We start from the raw sequence: 17,157 nt of genomic DNA, 5'->3' as shown, positions 1-17,157 counted from the left end.
GTTACATAAAAATCTGAATGATACATGACAGCATGCATTAAATCTAATCTACATACGCCTTTAAATTCTGCAATACACGAGGCTGAGTGTTTTAAAACAAGAAACACATTTGCACAATAAATAAATAAAAAAACTAAGTTACTGTCAAGAGAAATACTTACTTGTTTGGGGTTGCTGAGCTAGCGAGCACTGCTAGTCAATTCGAGTGATAACCAACGCACTTGAAACTTCAAATATCCGAGCGAAACAGTCATTTAATCCATGCTGCTGTCTTTATTCCAAATATGTTGTCGCTCGGTGTCACTTAGGAAAGGGTCGAGCGTGTGTCCATCCCGTTAGGTGTCGTAATAGTTGTCTTGTTTGAGCACAGCTCGCTAAGATGTTTTGGGTCGAGTTTAGACGGCTAGCTGAGTGTTAGCATGTGCTGCTACTGCTGCTCTTATTTACAAAACACGACCACAGGAGCTTCGCACTTGTGCATGCCGTCTCAACTCCAATACGACCACAAAGACGACGGTATATTTTCTTAAAGAAAGCCAAGTGAGGATGGATATGTTAAGGACGCGCCATGTCTTAAGATCACCAGAGGAGTGACAGCTAGCGAGCATGCTAACTTACCCGAGATGACAGCTCAGACTACCAGCAGGTCATGCTTTACCAAACCTCATCTGTGTCTGTCTTTAAAGTACCGTTGCTTTGTCTGTCCTCTTGAAAGGAGTGCAGTGAACGCGATTTCTGAGTTCCAGCACGCAGTCTGTATGTTTCTCTGCTGTCTCGTGTCTCATATGCAGGTGGAGCCCTGTGGTTTACTGCAGAGTTGACACACTACTCGGAGTCTCAGCGGGATGTGTCTCAATACCTAGTGTGCTGCCTACTTAGACAGCATGTTTGGATGGCACAGGGTTATAAGTCCCCCGAATCTGTCGGTGGCGCCCTGAAACGCTTAAAGGTTTTGAAACACAACCCGTTTGTAACGGTAGAGTGATTCACTGACCCTTTGCTGTATCACCTCCATCAGACTGCAATCAATCATTAACTCTAGACCCTCCCAGCACAGATCCTTGTTTAATCTTGCATTTTATATTTGTGCATTTTGAAATGCATGTTCTTGGCAGAGTGACAAGGAAATGAAAGTAAGGATCAGAGGTGGGTAAAATACCCAAAGACCTACTCAAGTAAAAGTAAAAGTACTTATAGAAATATTTACTGAAGTAAAACTAAAAGTAATAGTCTGAATAGTTACTTGAGTAAGAGTAAAATAGTATTGGATTAAAAAAAAAAACGATTCAAGTAGTTAGTTACTAGTTACTTTGGGTCGCATACTGAATATCTAGTCTATTTTTATGTTTATTTAGATAGAATGTACAGTATGTAATGTATGCATGTATATATATATATATATGTGTGTGTGTGTGTGTGTACTTGTTTTTCTATTCTGGTGGGGACTTAAACCTGAATACACACAGACTCATGGGGACTCGTGTCACGGTGGGGACCTAAATTGAGGTCCCCACGGGTAAACAAGCTAATAAATTACACAGAATGAAGTTTCTTGAAAATCTAAAAATGCAGAAAGTTTCCTGTGAGGGTTAGGTTTAGGGGTAGGGTTGGTGTAGGGCGATAGAAAATACGGTCTGTACAGTGTAAAAACCATTACACCTATGGAGAGTCCCCACAAGGATAGCTGACCAGACATATGTGTGTGTGTGTGTTTGTGTGTCTTTTTTTTCAGTCTTTTCTCCAGTCTTGCAGTGTCACATAATCCTTCAGAAATAATTCCAATATGCAGCTTTCTATTCATCAAAGAATCATAAACAAAATGTCCCAGGTTCCCCCAAAAAAAAAAAATATTAAGCAGCAAAACTGTTTCCAGCTCTGATAATAAATCAATATATTAGAATGATCTCTGAAGAATCAAATTACTCTGAAAACTGGAGTAATAGATGATGAAAATTCTGATTTGCATCACTGAATTAAATCACATTTTAAATTATATTTATTATGTATTATTTCTGTATAAATAACCTCTGACACGGAGAAGAGTGAAAACTCCTTACATAACCGCTAAGTTACCGAACATCTGAACACAATGAACCAAATGCACATTGACGGATCTTCTTCTGTCTGCTCTGCAATATACACATGTATATTTCTGCAAATGTACATATTGTGGAAATATCAATATTAATTGTGTCTAGGCATTCCTCCTGGAACAGAGCTAATGTAGTTAGAGGGTATTCATTTCATACTCTGTGACAGCTTATGCAATGTAAAAATTATAATAAACTGTTTCATTATTACTGTGAAATTCTAATAAACTGCAACCGAAAGTAGCCTGTCTATACATGTTGAACCGTAGACAGCACAACCTGTGTTAATATAAAAAAGATCTTAATCGTTAGCAAACAATAGCCTTTTCTATTTGTTTTCAATTCAGTGCACATCCAAAGCCACGTCTTCCACACTCTTGATGTTCTTAAAATTGTTGTTACAACTCGGAGTGAAATTGTCCTTGATACTGATGCTCTCTGTTTGACCTCTCAGTTTGGTTTTAGGTGAAAGCAAAGTATGTTTGGTATACACACGCTCCACTGCATATTCACACTAATAATGCTTGTAGAGTTTTATGATTTTTTTATTTTTTTCAATTCATCAAAATGTCAGTCCATCTGCCCAAACACAAAACAATGTGATGAACACATCAACAGCAGATTCTGCCCTGGATATTTGAGCTCAGAAAGAATTGGAACTTTGCACAATTTATAAAAACAAACAATAACCTAATTTTTCTTTTAGCCTATAATAATGGTTAATGGTTCTTTAACCAAGTTGTTTGATATAATCAATGAAATAAGTCAATTTCAGAGTTCTAAGAGTTTGCTAATATTACAATAAAGTTATGTGAGGTATAAATTCTGTGGAAGTTCTGTCCATTTTGAACGATTCTGTCAAAAAAAGAAAGAAACAGAACTTGTAAACACCATGAGAATGTTGCCTTTGAATATTCTCTGAACTTTATAAAACTAGTAAAACATAATAAAACATAAATGTTCAAATTAAACGTTTCAGGTTTACAAACAATGTATTAATAATGTTTCTAAGAGAGACCATCATTTTTTTACAACATACATTCTATTAACATTCATAACTTTGAGAGAACCCTGGCAAAACTTTAGCATTTACATTTTATGATTGATTATCATTGTTTATATATTTAAACACTTGGATACTTGAGTTGCATTTGGAATTTCACTGCATCAAATTACAACCAGACAATTATTTTAATATGTCAACAAAACATGAAAAAAAAAAAGATGATCAGTTCAGTTTTTAGTGCATGTCAAATGAATAATTTGTTTACAGATATAACTGGTTTGATTCTTTTTTTCTAAGGCAATTAAATTCAAACAGTTTGCATACAGGATTTGTTTATATATATATATATATATATATATATATATATACACACACACACGTTAACCATTATATGATTATAGTAATTCGCCTTGCTGTCTAAGGACATAATAATTGAACGTAAGCAACGTATAGTCCATAAGACTTTAATGTCTTTGAATATTCAGTCACTAGAGGGAGCCAATTTACTCTATAACAACAAGAACCCAGCTAGCAAAAAATATCCGCACGGCTTCTTTTTGCCGCCGGCCCTAAGCTGTCGGCTATAGGTGCGTCCCGCTGGCGGGGATGAAACGTTTGCCGCCGAATACGTCACTCCCATTTCTTGCGAGATGCCGCCGGCGAAAAGCCGGCGGGCCGACTGCTTCATTTTCTTTGGCGGTTGCCTCCGTCTAATGGACCGCGGCCGGCTGGCGGCAAGCCGCTTTGAAATGCAAGGATTTCTACTAAAATCGACCAGCAGCCAAGGCTATGTTTAGCATGTTGGGAGTTAGAATGGAAGTGGAACTGACAGCATTTTAACTACTTTTTTTTTTTAAGCCATTAGGGTTTATTCTTGACTCTTGATTCCATGATAAGGTACGGTTTAGGAAATTACATTTAAATTACTTTGAAACTCTGAAGCGATAGAGTAGCCTAATAGGCTATATGTAAAATTATTTTATGCACTTAGGTGAAAATTGTTTACATTTCTTTGATTTATGCACAATTGAGACATGCATAAACCAAAAATAATTCCTTTTGTAAAACTTACTTGGCAATAAATATCTTTCTGATTCTGATTAGGTTTTAAAATAGATATTTAATTCATGGTATGAACAATTTAGCTGAATAAATTGATGAAGTTAGACTTTTCACTAATGCCTGGCTACATCAGTGAACAGTGAAAGACATCTGCAACATGGCCAAAATCTTGGGTAGGTCTATACTTTATAATTTTTTATTAATTTGCAACCATGGTAATAGCCTATCATAAACAGGAAAATCTCTGTTTTGACCTGATCAGAAGGATAAACTAAAATCTAAAAGCTCCTCTGGTTTCACAGCTGCACTGGCAGATTTATGAAATATTTAGAAATATTTCGTCTTTCTGCCATTCCAGGAAATGTCATTTTATGTCTTTCATTTTTTTCCAACCTCGATTTTTTTTTTTTTTTTTTTTGACTTTTTACATGTATAAGGGATTAATTTGCAATTGCGACCTGTACAAATGTTTAAGACAGTAAAACACTTAAAAAAATGTAAACACATTATAAATGTTAGAAAGTATAGGTTTTCACAATTGCTGTGTTCAGGATTTTTTTTTGGGCGGAGCTAAAACGGTGGCTCGATGACGCACTGGAGCCACTGAGCTCCTGGCCCCTCCCCAAACAACATAACTAGAGCACACATTCGCGTCAGTTCGCCGTTCAATCGCGAGTTTCTGTGGACTACCATCGTTTAAGTAAGTACATGTTTCCTTAACGCAATATTATGTTTACATTGTTTTTAGTTTATCTTTGTAAAATCTGTAGTCATCTTTGTTCATGCCTTACTAGTCAAGCTAAAGTAAGGCTAAAGTAAGTTAGCCTTGTTTACAAAGTTGCCGCCATGTTACAATTAAAGGAACACTCCACCGTTTTTTGAAATAGGGCTTATTCACATTATTTCCTACATTTAGATAGGTGGGCAAATGCATTTTTGTGTCAGTGCATGCATTGTTTTAGTTTGACTGGGTCGGCGTTAGCTTAGCTTAGCACAATGAATGGAATCCTTTGTTGCCAGCTAGCATGGCCTGAGTAAAACACCGTCAAGCCAGCCGCGAGTGAAATTTATATGCGCGTGTATTAGTTGCGATCGCTCAACAGCCTGAGGACGTGAGGATGAGAGCCAACATGAACTGGTGGTGTGAATGTGGGGGAATATGCCAATCTATGCCGACGGAAATAGAGTGTCTGTGCTGTAGAGAGTTGATGACCAGGCTCAACACGTCAGATCAAGATGAGCGTGCCCGAAGTTGTGTCACATCTACAGAGGATTTCACGGTGCTGATCTATTCTGCAGTACTCGATTTTTTTTCCGGTGTGACAAAGTGAACAGGTAAATGGTTCTGACTTATGCATTTGATTTTCCTGCATTTCATCTGTGTATTTTCTTTGTCTGTTTATGGTGGATAACTGACTTTCATTCATTATTCCCTGCTCTAGAATGTTGGCAAGAGGCGATGAGATATTTGGTGCGCTTCCAAACAGGTTCTAGCGTTGAAACGACGGACGATGACAAGAAGAGAAAGAGAAAGAGAATCTCAAATTCCAAGTACAGACCCCAGGCCTCTTCTGATGAAGAGGAGTCTAGTCTTCCAGATGCACCAGCAGTGCTGTCGTTTGGACAACCTCTTTTGAGCTTTGAAAACATTGTTCCAGGTAACAAGGTTTCAGTGCTGCCCGATGCTCCAGAAGTTGCATCGATTCCAGAAAACCAGGAAAATGTTGTGCCATCTGTAGACTTCAGAGGTGGTATGTAAAACTGCTGTGATGCTTGATTTGTGATCCTGCCACTTAACTATACCCTTTGTTAGATTTTCAAATTTCTGTTTCCTCTTTCTCAGAACCAGGTTTCTCCCCAGAAATTCAGACTCCACTTCACAGAGCCAAGAGTTTGAGTACAAGTAAGTGATGTTATTTGTGACGTTTTTTTGTCTTGGAAACTATTGCTTCTATTTAAGATAAGGAATCCTTTAATCATAATCTGTTTTTCATTAGGACACTTGACTGGTTACTCGCCGCAGCAGTTTCTGGATGAAAGGTGTCGAGGTGTGTTGTACATTCCATTAGCATTGCACAGTTCAATTATAGTTTCATTACTGAATATGCAATACTCTGCACTGAAGTTAAAGCTGTTATGTTTGCTCTTCCAGCTCGTCAAGTACTAAGCTTTACACCCCCAGCAGCAAATTTACCCTGGCAGCATATGGGTGAAAACGCTGGAGGTATGTAATATGTTGCGCTAAACTAAGTGTTCCATTTTAAGTCCAATTCATTAAATGTATGCAATAACTTCAAACATATTTTTACGTCAATGATTATCAATAGGAGAAAGTCATCGCTCTGTAATTGGCCCTTGGACTCCCCTGGCATCTCGTGTACAGCATGAAGTTTTCAGCTATGAAGGTATATTTTAGGCCTATGTCTTAGTGTCCAGTGTTTTAAAAGTATTGAAAATAGTGCCTTTAGGTGTTTTTTTTTTTGTTGTTGTTTTGTTTTTTAATGTAGATTTCCAGAGACTCCAGAATGAAAAACAAGCCGTGATGGAGGAGAACCAAGCCCTGAGGGAGGAGAACCAAGCCCTTAGGGAGGAGAACCAAGCTCTGAGGGAGGAGAACCAAGCTCTGAGGGAGGAGAACCAAGCCCTGAGGGAGGAGAACCAAGCTCTGAGGGAAAGCACTGCACGAGCAGGTAAGAACATGCACAAAAAAGTCAAACTTAGGAAAGAGTATGTGATGTATGTACAAAATTACCATATGCCTTTCATTTTGTAGCTTCGGATGACAGCGGCTCACTTCAAGAGCAGGTGAAGCAAGTTGGGACAATGTTGAAGACGTTTGCTCGCACTGGGCAATCAGGTACAACTTGCAAACAACACCTGTGGTTGTTGGTTTAATTCCCACTGGGGCCACCTATACATGTAGTAGACCTAGATATAAATGTCATAGTTTAGTAGTTGAGGGACCAGGACTGACTATTATTTTATTTAACCCCTGTAGGTGCAGATCAGACCTTAATGCTGCGACGTCTTGGAGAGTTTGGCGATGTTGTGCGTAGCATGGACAACAAAATGGACACTATGCTGCAACATTTCAGTGCCAATGTGTCTGTTGGAGAGTTATCCCTGCCAGGGGATCTGTTACTCCCCCTAGACACCCAGGAAGATTTGGCGTTGCTTGACAACAGTTTGAGGCAGGATAAAGAGCTCCAGGAACGATTTGTAAGTGTGCTGATTTCGTTTATAACTCCATAGGGTAATGTAAAAAGTAGAATTAAGATTGTACACTGCATATTCTACAGTCTGAATCCATAGCCTGTCACATTTTATATTTATGTATGATAAGCTTCAGAGAAATGTAATTTGTAACACTTTTTTTGGATTTTCAGCTTCGGTTTTTGGCAATCAAATGTGGGAGGGACCTAAAGACAACCGTCTGGCGGATGCTTCAAAGTATCTTCTCTAATCACCTTTCCATCAATACAACCTGGACTGGAGTTGGGGATAAAGCATGTTTTAGAGACATGTTCCTGAAGACCATTGTTCAAAGTAAGTTGGATGTAAAAAAAAAAAAAAAAAAAAAAAAAATATGTTTAGTAGATGTGTATGGCATTATGCCATTCAAATGGAATGACAGATCTGTATTTTCTACAGGAGCCATCCGGAAGAACCCGGCAACACAGGATGCCACTGATGAAGCCATCCAGGTTAACGTTACGCGTTACCTGAAAGGAGCATCTGACCGTGAAGGCGGAAAAAGGCGCCGCACAGCTGAGAGGGACCCACAGCCGACCCCTTAAACCTAGGCTGACTACTGACATCCCAGCATCACTGACAACTGGAACCCTTTCTTTATCCTGCAGTCAGTAACATCAAGACCCCTAAAGAAGCCAGAAGTGTCAGACTGCACTCCCCAATCCACACTGTTCACTGTGGATATTATCATAGTGCTTAACTTATTATATTGTTAAATATAGCTTGTAAATCCTTGTGCCACAGGTCAGCATTGCAGTTATATCTGTTCTACTACTTTTTTTACCTCAGTATTTTTTATATATATTTGAAGATGTTTATCACAGATACAAGAGACATCTTGTACCCCAGGTCAGCAATGCCATTATAATGGTCTATTCTACTCCAGAGCTTTATTCTAAATTATTACCACTTATCTTATTGTTAGAAATGGCTTGTAAATGTGATGTTATACCTGAATTTTTTTTGGTGTCCTGCACATTCTTTGGTACCAGATATACTCATTACTTATGTTTACTGGTAATTCTTTTCATGCCAGAGCTGACCTCTTTATATTATTAACAATTATTGTAAGTGTTATAATTTGCTTGTAAGCTAAGGCTGTTTTTTTTTTTTTTAACAATTTAATTGGAAACCTGTGTGTGTGTGTGTGTGTATTTATTTTATTTTTTTTCTCTTTTTTTCTGTTATTTATATTTCAGGGATCTGACATCATGTTTCAATGACAGTTACTGTACTTTGAAATGTGGAATTAAAACGTCAAATGGAAATTTGTCTGGTTTGATCAATCATTATTCTTGATAAACTGCATAATATATATATATATATAATATATATATAAATAAATAAATAAGCAAGCGGCGACCGATCGCTCGAAAATAGCGTTTGCCTCCGACGGGCCGCGGAAGGGTCGCCTTTGATATAACGGCGGCGGGACGGCGGTTGGCCCGCGGGCCGGCCGCGGAACGAAGGCGGTAGGAAGGCGGCTGCCGCTTCTAAAAAGCGGCTGCCGCCGGCGGTGCACCGTCAAACGTGTTTGCGATTACGCTATTCTGACGCTTCTACTGCCGCCGGAGCGCCGCCGGCGGTCCGCCGACTCATTGCTATCTGGGGAAAGCTTCTAGGGCTTTGGAAAGAGATATTTGGCTTGTTAAAAATACCTTACTGCTGCAAAATAACTTGATTAAAACCAAAATCGACATATATGCGTGATCTACATGAAATGTAGGTATTTAATACTCTGTGAAGGAAAAGATTTACAAGGAGAAATCTTTGAGATCTCTTAAAACTCATTACTTAAATGGGTCTTCCATAAGAATATTTCTGCTCCGTTTTTCACACAGCGCTACACATAGCTGGGCATTATATTCCAGTGATCAGGGTTACTGCAGTGCAGCGTCTGACTTCATGATCAGTGTTGCCTTTTCCTGGGGATATCCTTCACAAACACAGAGCCTGAGAGTGGGACAGGAACAGGAAAGCGTTCACTTGGAGGAGGGTGGGCTGTGGCGAAGAGGTGAGATTTTTAGCAAGGACAAATATTCCTTCAGACACAATTTGGAAAGCTTCTGGTACTCTTGTATTTTGGACTTTAATTCACTTTACTGTATTAATGTTAATTTTCTGTAGGACAAACATACATTTTATACAGTAAAAAGAGTGAGAACATATGTAAAACTAAATGCTCTTTAAATTATTGATGGGTCTTAATTAGTTTTAACTTTGGAAAAATATATATGTAAAGACTGTAAAATATCTGCTTTTTCCCTCAACTAGGCATAATCTCTCTCTCTCTCTCTCTCTCTCTCTCTCTCGCTATCTCTCTTTCTCTCTCTCTCTCGCTCATGTCTGAACTTAAGGTTGAGCAAGTGGAGCTCCTGCCCTACAGCTGTTGTGGTTCAAGGGCAGGAAGCAGCTTGGTTCCCACACAAAGGTACACATCAAACACACAGACTCACTTACACACACACACATGCACAACTGCACGAATTGCCAGCCTTGCAAGCATAATACGAGGTACAGTGAACAAATACACACCAAGACAAACAGGACATTCCTACTGTCTGACGCTACAAACCAACAGATTTACAGGTCTTGTTTCCACTTAAACAAATGCTTTAGCTCGCAAATGTCATGAAGTCTCTCCTTATGGATCACAGAGTGTCCACAAATTAGTCTCATTACATATGTTTATTATACATTTGTGCCCTCCCTAATATCTGATTCTGACTGGTGAAATTAGTAGTCAGTTATTTTGTCTATATAATAATTGTGCTACTGTAGGTAGATGACTCTTGTGACACTTTGCAGACTCTTTGTTCTCAAATACTCTACTGTTCAAAAGTTCGTTTGTTTTTTTATGAAAGAAATTAATAGTTTTATTAAGCAAGGAATGAATAAATGTATCGACGTTGACTTTAAAGTAACTTTTTTTTTTTTTTTTTTTTTTTTACAAAAAAATGTACTTCAAATAAATGCTGTTCTTTTAAACTTATTTACTCAAGAATCCTGAGAGGTTACTGAAAAAATAAAAAATGTTAATAATCAAATTTTTTTGAATAGTATTAAGTAGCACAATTGTTTTCAAGATAGATACGTTTTTGTTTTTTTTTCCTGAGCAGAAAATAAGCATAGGAATGATTTCTAAAGGATCACACTGAAGACGGGAGATGAAAATTCAGCTCTGTCATCACAAGAACAAAATTCAATTGAAAACATATTTAAATAGAAAAGGTTATTTTAAAATCTAATAATATTTCACAGTATTACAGTTTTTACTGTATTTTGATCAAATAATGCAGTTTTGGTAAATATAAGAGGCTTATTTAAAAAACTTTTTAAAAACTTGGACTTTGGAAAAGTAATGTATATCACCTATATGTTGGGCTTAAAGTCAGACTTGGTGGGAAGAGAGACACCCATCATGCAAATTTCCCATGCAAAAATAATTAGGCCAGCAAAAAACAAATAGCACACTAATTACAAGGGCAGTGCCTCTGAGCAACATGGGGTTAAATGCCCTACTCAAGGGCACTACAAATAACCCCACATAACCATGACCTGTTTAACAAGGATTCACATTTAAAAACACACCATATGCATGCTACTTTTGCATAAATAAATAATAATAAAATAAAATAAACTCACAAGTAAATTATATCAAATGTTATAAATTCAGTTAAGATACCTGTTAAACTTTCATAAATATGTACAAAACCAAATTAATTTATCACCCTGTTCAGTTTTCAAAACCTGTACAACATGCCAACTTTCCACAGGCAAGTGTTTTGAAATATCTACCTTCTCTCTCTCTCTGACTTTCTATCTGTGTTAACGCCTATGCTGGGAAGAAAGGCTCAACTCTTTCCCACGGTCATAGAGCACGTGGTTTAAAATTGGATCCTGAATGACCCACCCTCCCTATTGAAACGTCACTGCAGTTCAGCCATTGAGATCCTGTTACACTGCCAAAGATGTTCAAGGCATTTGAATGAGAGTCTATTGACCTGGCAAATTCAACAAAACCACAGAACCTACAGACAAGTTAAGTCAGGTTTTAGAGTTAAGAGACTATGAAATTATGTTTTCATGTGTTGAATATAGACAAGTTCCACCCTTGTTTCTCATTGCAGAGCATGCAAAATTTGTCCGGGCAGTGCTCCATCAATTGTGAACAATTGGATAATCTTTTGTGCACACGCAAGATGTTGAAATGTTTATGAGTGTGAACATCGGTGACATTGGGTAGGATTATGGACCACAAACAGACAGACATCTAGACAGACAAACGGATGCAAAGAGAGATTTCTGTCATTTCAACAATTTTCTTAATTCAAAGTGGTTGAAAAGGTTAATAAAGTGAATACACTTTACAGTTTGAGGCTATGTTTTCTATTTGAATGGATTAGCAAAAACATGCAGTGGAGTTGACTACAGGGTTGAAAATAAAGTAGGCTAGTATATTTAATTAACGTGTAAACTACAATGTATATATATATATATATATATGTGTGTGTGTGTGTGTGTGTGTGTATTATATTATATTATATTGTACAGCTACTAGTAGGAGCATGATTCCATTTGAAAAGTAATTATTCACGAACTCCAAAGACATTCCGCACTTTTTATTATTGTATAATTATTTGCAGCATTTTCTCTGCAATGCAGTCTGCTAAAAATCATCCTACGAAACGAACACAGTCTCCGCCCCTGAAAGACAAACATCGTAACGGGTGATTGTTATTCAAATGAGCCTCAATGGGCGGAATCAAGTCGGTGAGCTATAACGGAGCATACAGTCAGAACACAGCGCGCGGAGCAGGCCATTCAACACCCGCTCGTGGGAACCACTATAGGTAAAGCCCCCAAACATACGTTGACTATATTTATTGCAATACTATTTTCCCTGTTTTTTTTTTTTTGTTTTTTTTTTGGGGTTTTTTTTTTTTGTGGTTTCATTTGCAAAGATTAGCTAAATAACTGTTGATACATTTTCTATTATGAACAGGATATTGGAGCAGCATATGCAGCATGGGATACTGAAGTTCCCAGCTCTATAAGGAACGTTATTTATGCTTGAATAATATTGAGCGCATAAACTGGGGGAATTGTGAATAGGCTACCTTGGAGCTTGGTCTTCGAATTTTAACTCCCCATTAGTGAATATTCCCTCAGGTTATTTCGGAGGGTGGACGAAGATCTGGCTCATTATCTTCTATCAGAAACAGAAGCGAAGGGTTGCAGTCATCTACCTGTTGAAATAATGAGTCAGGCGGACATGGCTTGCTCTGCGCGTCAAAGAGTGTTTCAGGAAGCGCTCAGGAAGGGGAATACTAAGGAACTCCATTCGCTCTTGCAAAACATGACAAACTGTGAATTTAACGTGAACTCTTTCGGACCCGAGGGACAGACGGCGCTTCATCAGTCCGTGATCGATGGCAACCTGGAGTTGGTGAAGCTACTGGTGAAGTTTGGTGCAGACATCCGTCTGGCCAACAGAGATGGATGGAGCGCCCTGCACATAGCAGCTTTTGGTGGACACCAAGACATCGTTCTTTACCTCATCACACGGGCGAAGTACTCATCAAGCGCGCTCTGAGGCAATCAAAGAAGATCTGACGCTGTACCTTTAAGCCTATATGACCCGTATGTGCCAAAGACAGTTTGTTTGTGATGTATTTAGGAAATTGATTTAATATCGGTAGGCACAGAATTCAAATCCAAAAGGCTATTTTTGATAAGTTGGGTTGGTACAATGTCATGGGTGTGGTTTGCCAACTTTGGATGCATGATGAAAATGATCGCTGTGTTATTTATAGATTTTTTTTTTCATGACAAATTGAACAGGCTATCAACGTAAGAAATACGACATTAGTTGCTCCAACAGGTTGATTAGACTCAGGTTGCGAATTTTGTGGGGGTGGGGATCTGACTCCTTAATTAAGTCTTGAACATCCAAAAAGAAAAAAACAACAATGGTGTTTTTTAAAATTAGGAAGGCTATATATATATATATATATATATATATATATATATATATATATATATATATATATATATATATATATATATAAGGCTATATATGCAGCGTTCAAACAGCGTTTTAAGAACCACAAAAACTACAAAAGATTGTATGTATAACTGATGTTAACTAATACAAAATTTATGCGCAAGACCAACTTAATCATTAACGTTACTGACAGACATTTCTCCACAAAGTCGACCCCCCCCCCCAATTCACACACTGACTAGACTGACATACATATTCCTGTACAGAATAACATTATGTACACATTCTATTTGCATATTGCCTAAAACTGGGACTGATGTCCGATACCTCAACTGTAATGCATTATAACGGTGACAATGCATGTTGGTCATCAAGTTTAGTATCTTTCATCATTCAGCATCTCTCACCTCTTTAATGGAAATATTTACACACATTTTATTTCACTCACAACTAAATAGGACTGCATTTTGGCATTGACTGTTGTGTCATAATCAGTACTTTGTGATTGTTTTTATTTTTAGCTGTTCCACACATTTCAAGCCACACTGTTTTCTAATTCAGAGTTTGAGCAAAACTATAGACTGCATTGTATCCTAAAGCACGTTGGCCTCGTCTTCTTAGACCTCTTGTCAACTCAGGCAAGTTGTAAGGTTTAAATATGTTTTGTGACTTATGAAATGCTTCAAAGCCAGTATAAAAATATGCATTACTTATACTTGAGAATGTTTTAAATATTGCACTGATGGCTGTTTTATGAGTTGTTGGTGTGATGCCAACTTTTAAAGATACTATTTTTCTAAATGGAAAAACTATTCTTATTGTATGTAAGCTCCAGGGTGGGTTCCACTCATTCTTTGCAAAGGTTTTTATATGCCTATGAATTAAATTACTGTATGTGTAATTACGCAACACACTCTGCTTGAATGTCCCCCCCATAAGTAATGTCAAACATATTATAGACCATAACAACTATGTTAAAATATCACAGTGTTATTGGGCATCCTTTTGACATAATGGGAGAACAAACAAGTAAAGTGAAGTGTCCATAAAAAGTCTTGGAGCACTTCCTATCTGAAGTCCTATCCTCCTCTTTTTAAGGGGGATGCTACATGGTAAAACCAGTGTAACAAGAAGTTGCACAATGCACAAGTCTTTACTTGATAATGCCATAACATTTATGACATGAAAGTAAAAGTATCTTCTTATAAAAGTAACTTCGTGATATTCTGGACCAACTTTTTAAATATTATTTTCATCAAACAGAAGTTTGGAAAAAGGGCGCTCATAATGTTTTTGTGAATTGTTATTTTGTTGTGTTTTATATTTGTTTAGCTGTTTTGTTTATGTTTTGAATGATGTAAGTGGTCATATTTTAAATATATTACTTGCTGTATTTTGTACTTTTTGTGCAAAGCCATTTTAGATTAAATTCTGTGGTTGTAAGAAAATGACTGGTGCAATGCATGGACTTGCATGTGACTCAGTGAGGATTCTTCAGAATGTTCTTGTTTCTTGAGTCAGCCTTTGCCTCTTCCTGTGCCTTAGTTGCAGAGCCATATAGCTTGCTTAGTATTTCCGAGAAACACAAGTGGTTGTGACAAACGGACTGTGAAGGATGCAGTTAGCCTAAACAAATGTCTTTATAGAGTGTTACGTAATTTACAGAAAAAACATGTTCCATATGTGTATGCAGAGCCTTGAGTAGATAGCAGTTAGTTCCTTGGTAAACACAAGTTTGGCACAATATGTAAAGTGTTCATTATACATTCAATGTGTTATTTGATATTACAGTTAAAGTTAATATATTTTACTTTTACAGTACATTCAGCAGCACAATTTTACCATATTTCAAAGAAAATAGAAGTAATTCTAACATTGCATAGACGTACCTACATTAAGCCCTGTTGGGTCAAAAAAACAGCTATTAAGTTCAAGCTGCATTTAATAGAAATGTAACAAAGTATAATTCATTTTAATTTAATTGTAAACATGCAATTAAGTGTCCAATAACACTACATTCAGTTGACACTGATGTCTTTTAAAGTGTAATATTTCTGTAATAAGTACTCTTTTTTTTAAGTATGCTAAAAGTACTTGATTTTCACATGGGAACACACACTTTCACAACTCTTATGAAGTTAAAGTCATCATTTACTAGCCCTCAATTATTTCCAAGCATGCGTGAGTTTCTTTCGTTTAGTAAAAAAGAAGATATTTTGAAGAATGTGGGTGACAAACAGTGGTAGCCACTGAAGTTGAATCCAATGGAAATCAATTGCTATACCAGCAATTGTTTGGTTACCAACATTCTCCAAATTATACTTTGTGTTCAGCAGAAGACAGAAACCCATAGGGTTTTTATAACAACATGATGGTCAGTACATTTTGTGATGAACTATCCAATACATACATACTTACCTCCCACAGTTGCTGAGGTAGAACACTTTTCAATACGAAATGTTTTGTACAGTTTCACCTTTATCCTGAACTTTAACTCTTAAAATGTCAATTCTGCAAATTAGTTACACATTTGTACATGTCTGTGTCCCAATAACTTTAAATGGCTAATATACTATAAGCTACAGTATGACACCAACTGAAATTAATTACCACCATTATAAAGTTGATGCAGCTAATGGAAAACAATGTTGTTAAGCCAAATCATGCTAGCTGCCTTAAGAGCAGGGAATGTTAACTAAATCCAAAATGCTGTTAAAGCTGATATGTGTCAATGTAACCAAATTACTGGTTAGAGATTAGGGGTAAAGATGATAAAATTGACATGTGTTTCCTTCACGACAACAAGTAAAAACAACTTGTTTATATCAGTTCAGGAACTCATCAGTGATTTTTTCATACTCCTATAGAATATTCTGAGATGACAGAATATGCAATAGGAGTATGAAAAAAGTATCTTATTCTTAAGTAATATAAATATAAAACAATTTTTTTGTTTGTTTGTTTTGATTTGGCTGATTATTTTTCAATCACACAAGAGAAAAACTTTATTAAGCACATCACATATGTTGTGTATAACAGTTGTTTACGAAATAGTAAAAGCATTTTTTTGGCGGTGTACTCAAATATTTATTGCTTACAGGGCATTTTCCTGCCCAAGTCACACTCTCATGCTTCCAACCTTTAGTCTCTCCATTGACAGAAGGGGCAAAAGACAGATAGCGAGAGAGACAGCTGGCCTGACCAATCCTTGCATGCCCTCTGCTCCTTTTAACTTTCTTTCACTATTTCACTCCATTTTGTGTGCTCCAGCTCACAGTGACAAGCCACCCAATTCACTCATCCATTCTTCTCTCCTCTTCTCTTTTGTTCGTCCAGTGCAACTCTTTTCGGCTCTATTCATTCCCCAGACGGTCCACCATTGACGGGAGCCCCTGCTTAAGTCACACTGCCCGACCCGGACCCCCTCCCTCTACACTCACACACACAAACACGCACACACACAGCTTTGCAGCTGCTATGGTAATGAGAGAGGGGACAAGCAAGGGAAAAGGTTGGAGAGCACAGAAAGAGAAAGGGAGATCCTTCCCATGCAACTCAATAACTATTGGCCCTGTTTTTTTTTTTCACAAATGGAAAATCCGTCTACCTTCTTTTCTTCTTCCCTCCTGTCAGTTTCCCACCCTGTTCCCTTCGTTTCCCTCCTCTAGCCTCCACACCTCCTCTCCTGACCTCCTCTTTCTCATTCAAATCCATTTCACACTGTGAAAAGGGATGTTCAA

The 17,157-nt window shown here is 37.4% G+C and overlaps 3 protein-coding genes across 10 annotated transcripts in view; 2 read left to right on the top strand and 1 right to left on the bottom strand.

The window, feature by feature from the left end:
* Positions 1 to 914, bottom strand: part of jak2b (Janus kinase 2b) — a 38,072-nt gene extending 37,158 nt beyond the window's left edge. Inside the window, exon 1 of one of the 3 annotated variants that reach the window (XM_052592040.1) lies at positions 619 to 914. The gene's annotated coding sequence lies outside the window, so the exon portion shown is untranslated. Of the gene's footprint in view, positions 1 to 161; positions 311 to 618 lie in introns of those variants that run through there. The other 2 variants (XM_052592042.1, XM_052592039.1) reach the window with 2 other exon arrangements.
* On the top strand, positions 500 to 14,876 carry nrarpb (NOTCH regulated ankyrin repeat protein b). 4 transcript variants are annotated; one of them, XM_052592047.1, is made up of 6 exons: positions 500 to 646; positions 9,252 to 9,424; positions 9,768 to 9,841; positions 11,263 to 11,757; positions 12,057 to 12,263; positions 12,416 to 14,876. In XM_052592047.1, the coding sequence occupies exon 6, from the start codon at positions 12,671 to 12,673 to the stop codon at positions 13,004 to 13,006; it is 336 nt and encodes a 111-aa protein (XP_052448007.1). In that variant the 5' UTR covers positions 500 to 646; positions 9,252 to 9,424; positions 9,768 to 9,841; positions 11,263 to 11,757; positions 12,057 to 12,263; positions 12,416 to 12,670; the 3' UTR covers positions 13,007 to 14,876. The 4 variants fall into 4 exon arrangements, with proteins under 4 accessions (XP_052448007.1, XP_052448009.1, XP_052448006.1 ...); XM_052592049.1 differs by lacking the exon at positions 11,263 to 11,757; XM_052592046.1 differs by having other exon boundaries at positions 11,263 to 12,263.
* On the top strand, positions 4,726 to 8,678 carry LOC127997661 (uncharacterized). 3 transcript variants are annotated; one of them, XM_052592043.1, is made up of 11 exons: positions 4,726 to 4,858; positions 5,601 to 5,909; positions 6,002 to 6,061; positions 6,156 to 6,206; positions 6,311 to 6,382; positions 6,486 to 6,563; positions 6,666 to 6,848; positions 6,932 to 7,015; positions 7,157 to 7,377; positions 7,545 to 7,704; positions 7,810 to 8,678. In XM_052592043.1, exons 2-11 carry the CDS (start codon positions 5,618 to 5,620, stop codon positions 7,953 to 7,955), a joined length of 1,347 nt encoding a protein of 448 aa, XP_052448003.1. In that variant the 5' UTR covers positions 4,726 to 4,858; positions 5,601 to 5,617; the 3' UTR covers positions 7,956 to 8,678. The 3 variants fall into 3 exon arrangements, with proteins under 3 accessions (XP_052448003.1, XP_052448005.1, XP_052448004.1); XM_052592044.1 differs by lacking the exon at positions 4,726 to 4,858 and adding an exon at positions 5,372 to 5,493; XM_052592045.1 differs by lacking the exons at positions 6,156 to 6,206; positions 6,311 to 6,382.
* Positions 14,877 to 17,157: the final 2,281 nt, after the last annotated feature.

This window comes from Carassius gibelio, chromosome A5 (assembly GCF_023724105.1).
Source record: "Carassius gibelio isolate Cgi1373 ecotype wild population from Czech Republic chromosome A5, carGib1.2-hapl.c, whole genome shotgun sequence".
NCBI classification, from domain to species: Eukaryota; Metazoa; Chordata; class Actinopteri; order Cypriniformes; family Cyprinidae; genus Carassius; species Carassius gibelio.
Note: the sequence above shows the minus strand (reverse complement) of the source record. Positions and strands in the feature narration are given on the sequence as shown.

Excerpts from the sequence above, each read along its gene's own strand:
- LOC127997661 (XM_052592043.1), top strand. The coding sequence starts at position 5,618 with ATGAGATATTTGGTGCGCTTCCAAACAGGTTCTAGCGTTGAAACGACG. Across the intron at positions 6,383-6,485 it reads TATGGGTGAAAACGCTGGAG|GAGAAAGTCATCGCTCTGTA; the intron begins GTATGTAATATG and ends GATTATCAATAG. Across the intron at positions 7,705-7,809 it reads CCTGAAGACCATTGTTCAAA|GAGCCATCCGGAAGAACCCG; the intron begins GTAAGTTGGATG and ends TATTTTCTACAG.
- nrarpb (XM_052592049.1), top strand. The coding sequence starts at position 12,671 with ATGAGTCAGGCGGACATGGCTTGCTCTGCGCGTCAAAGAGTGTTTCAG.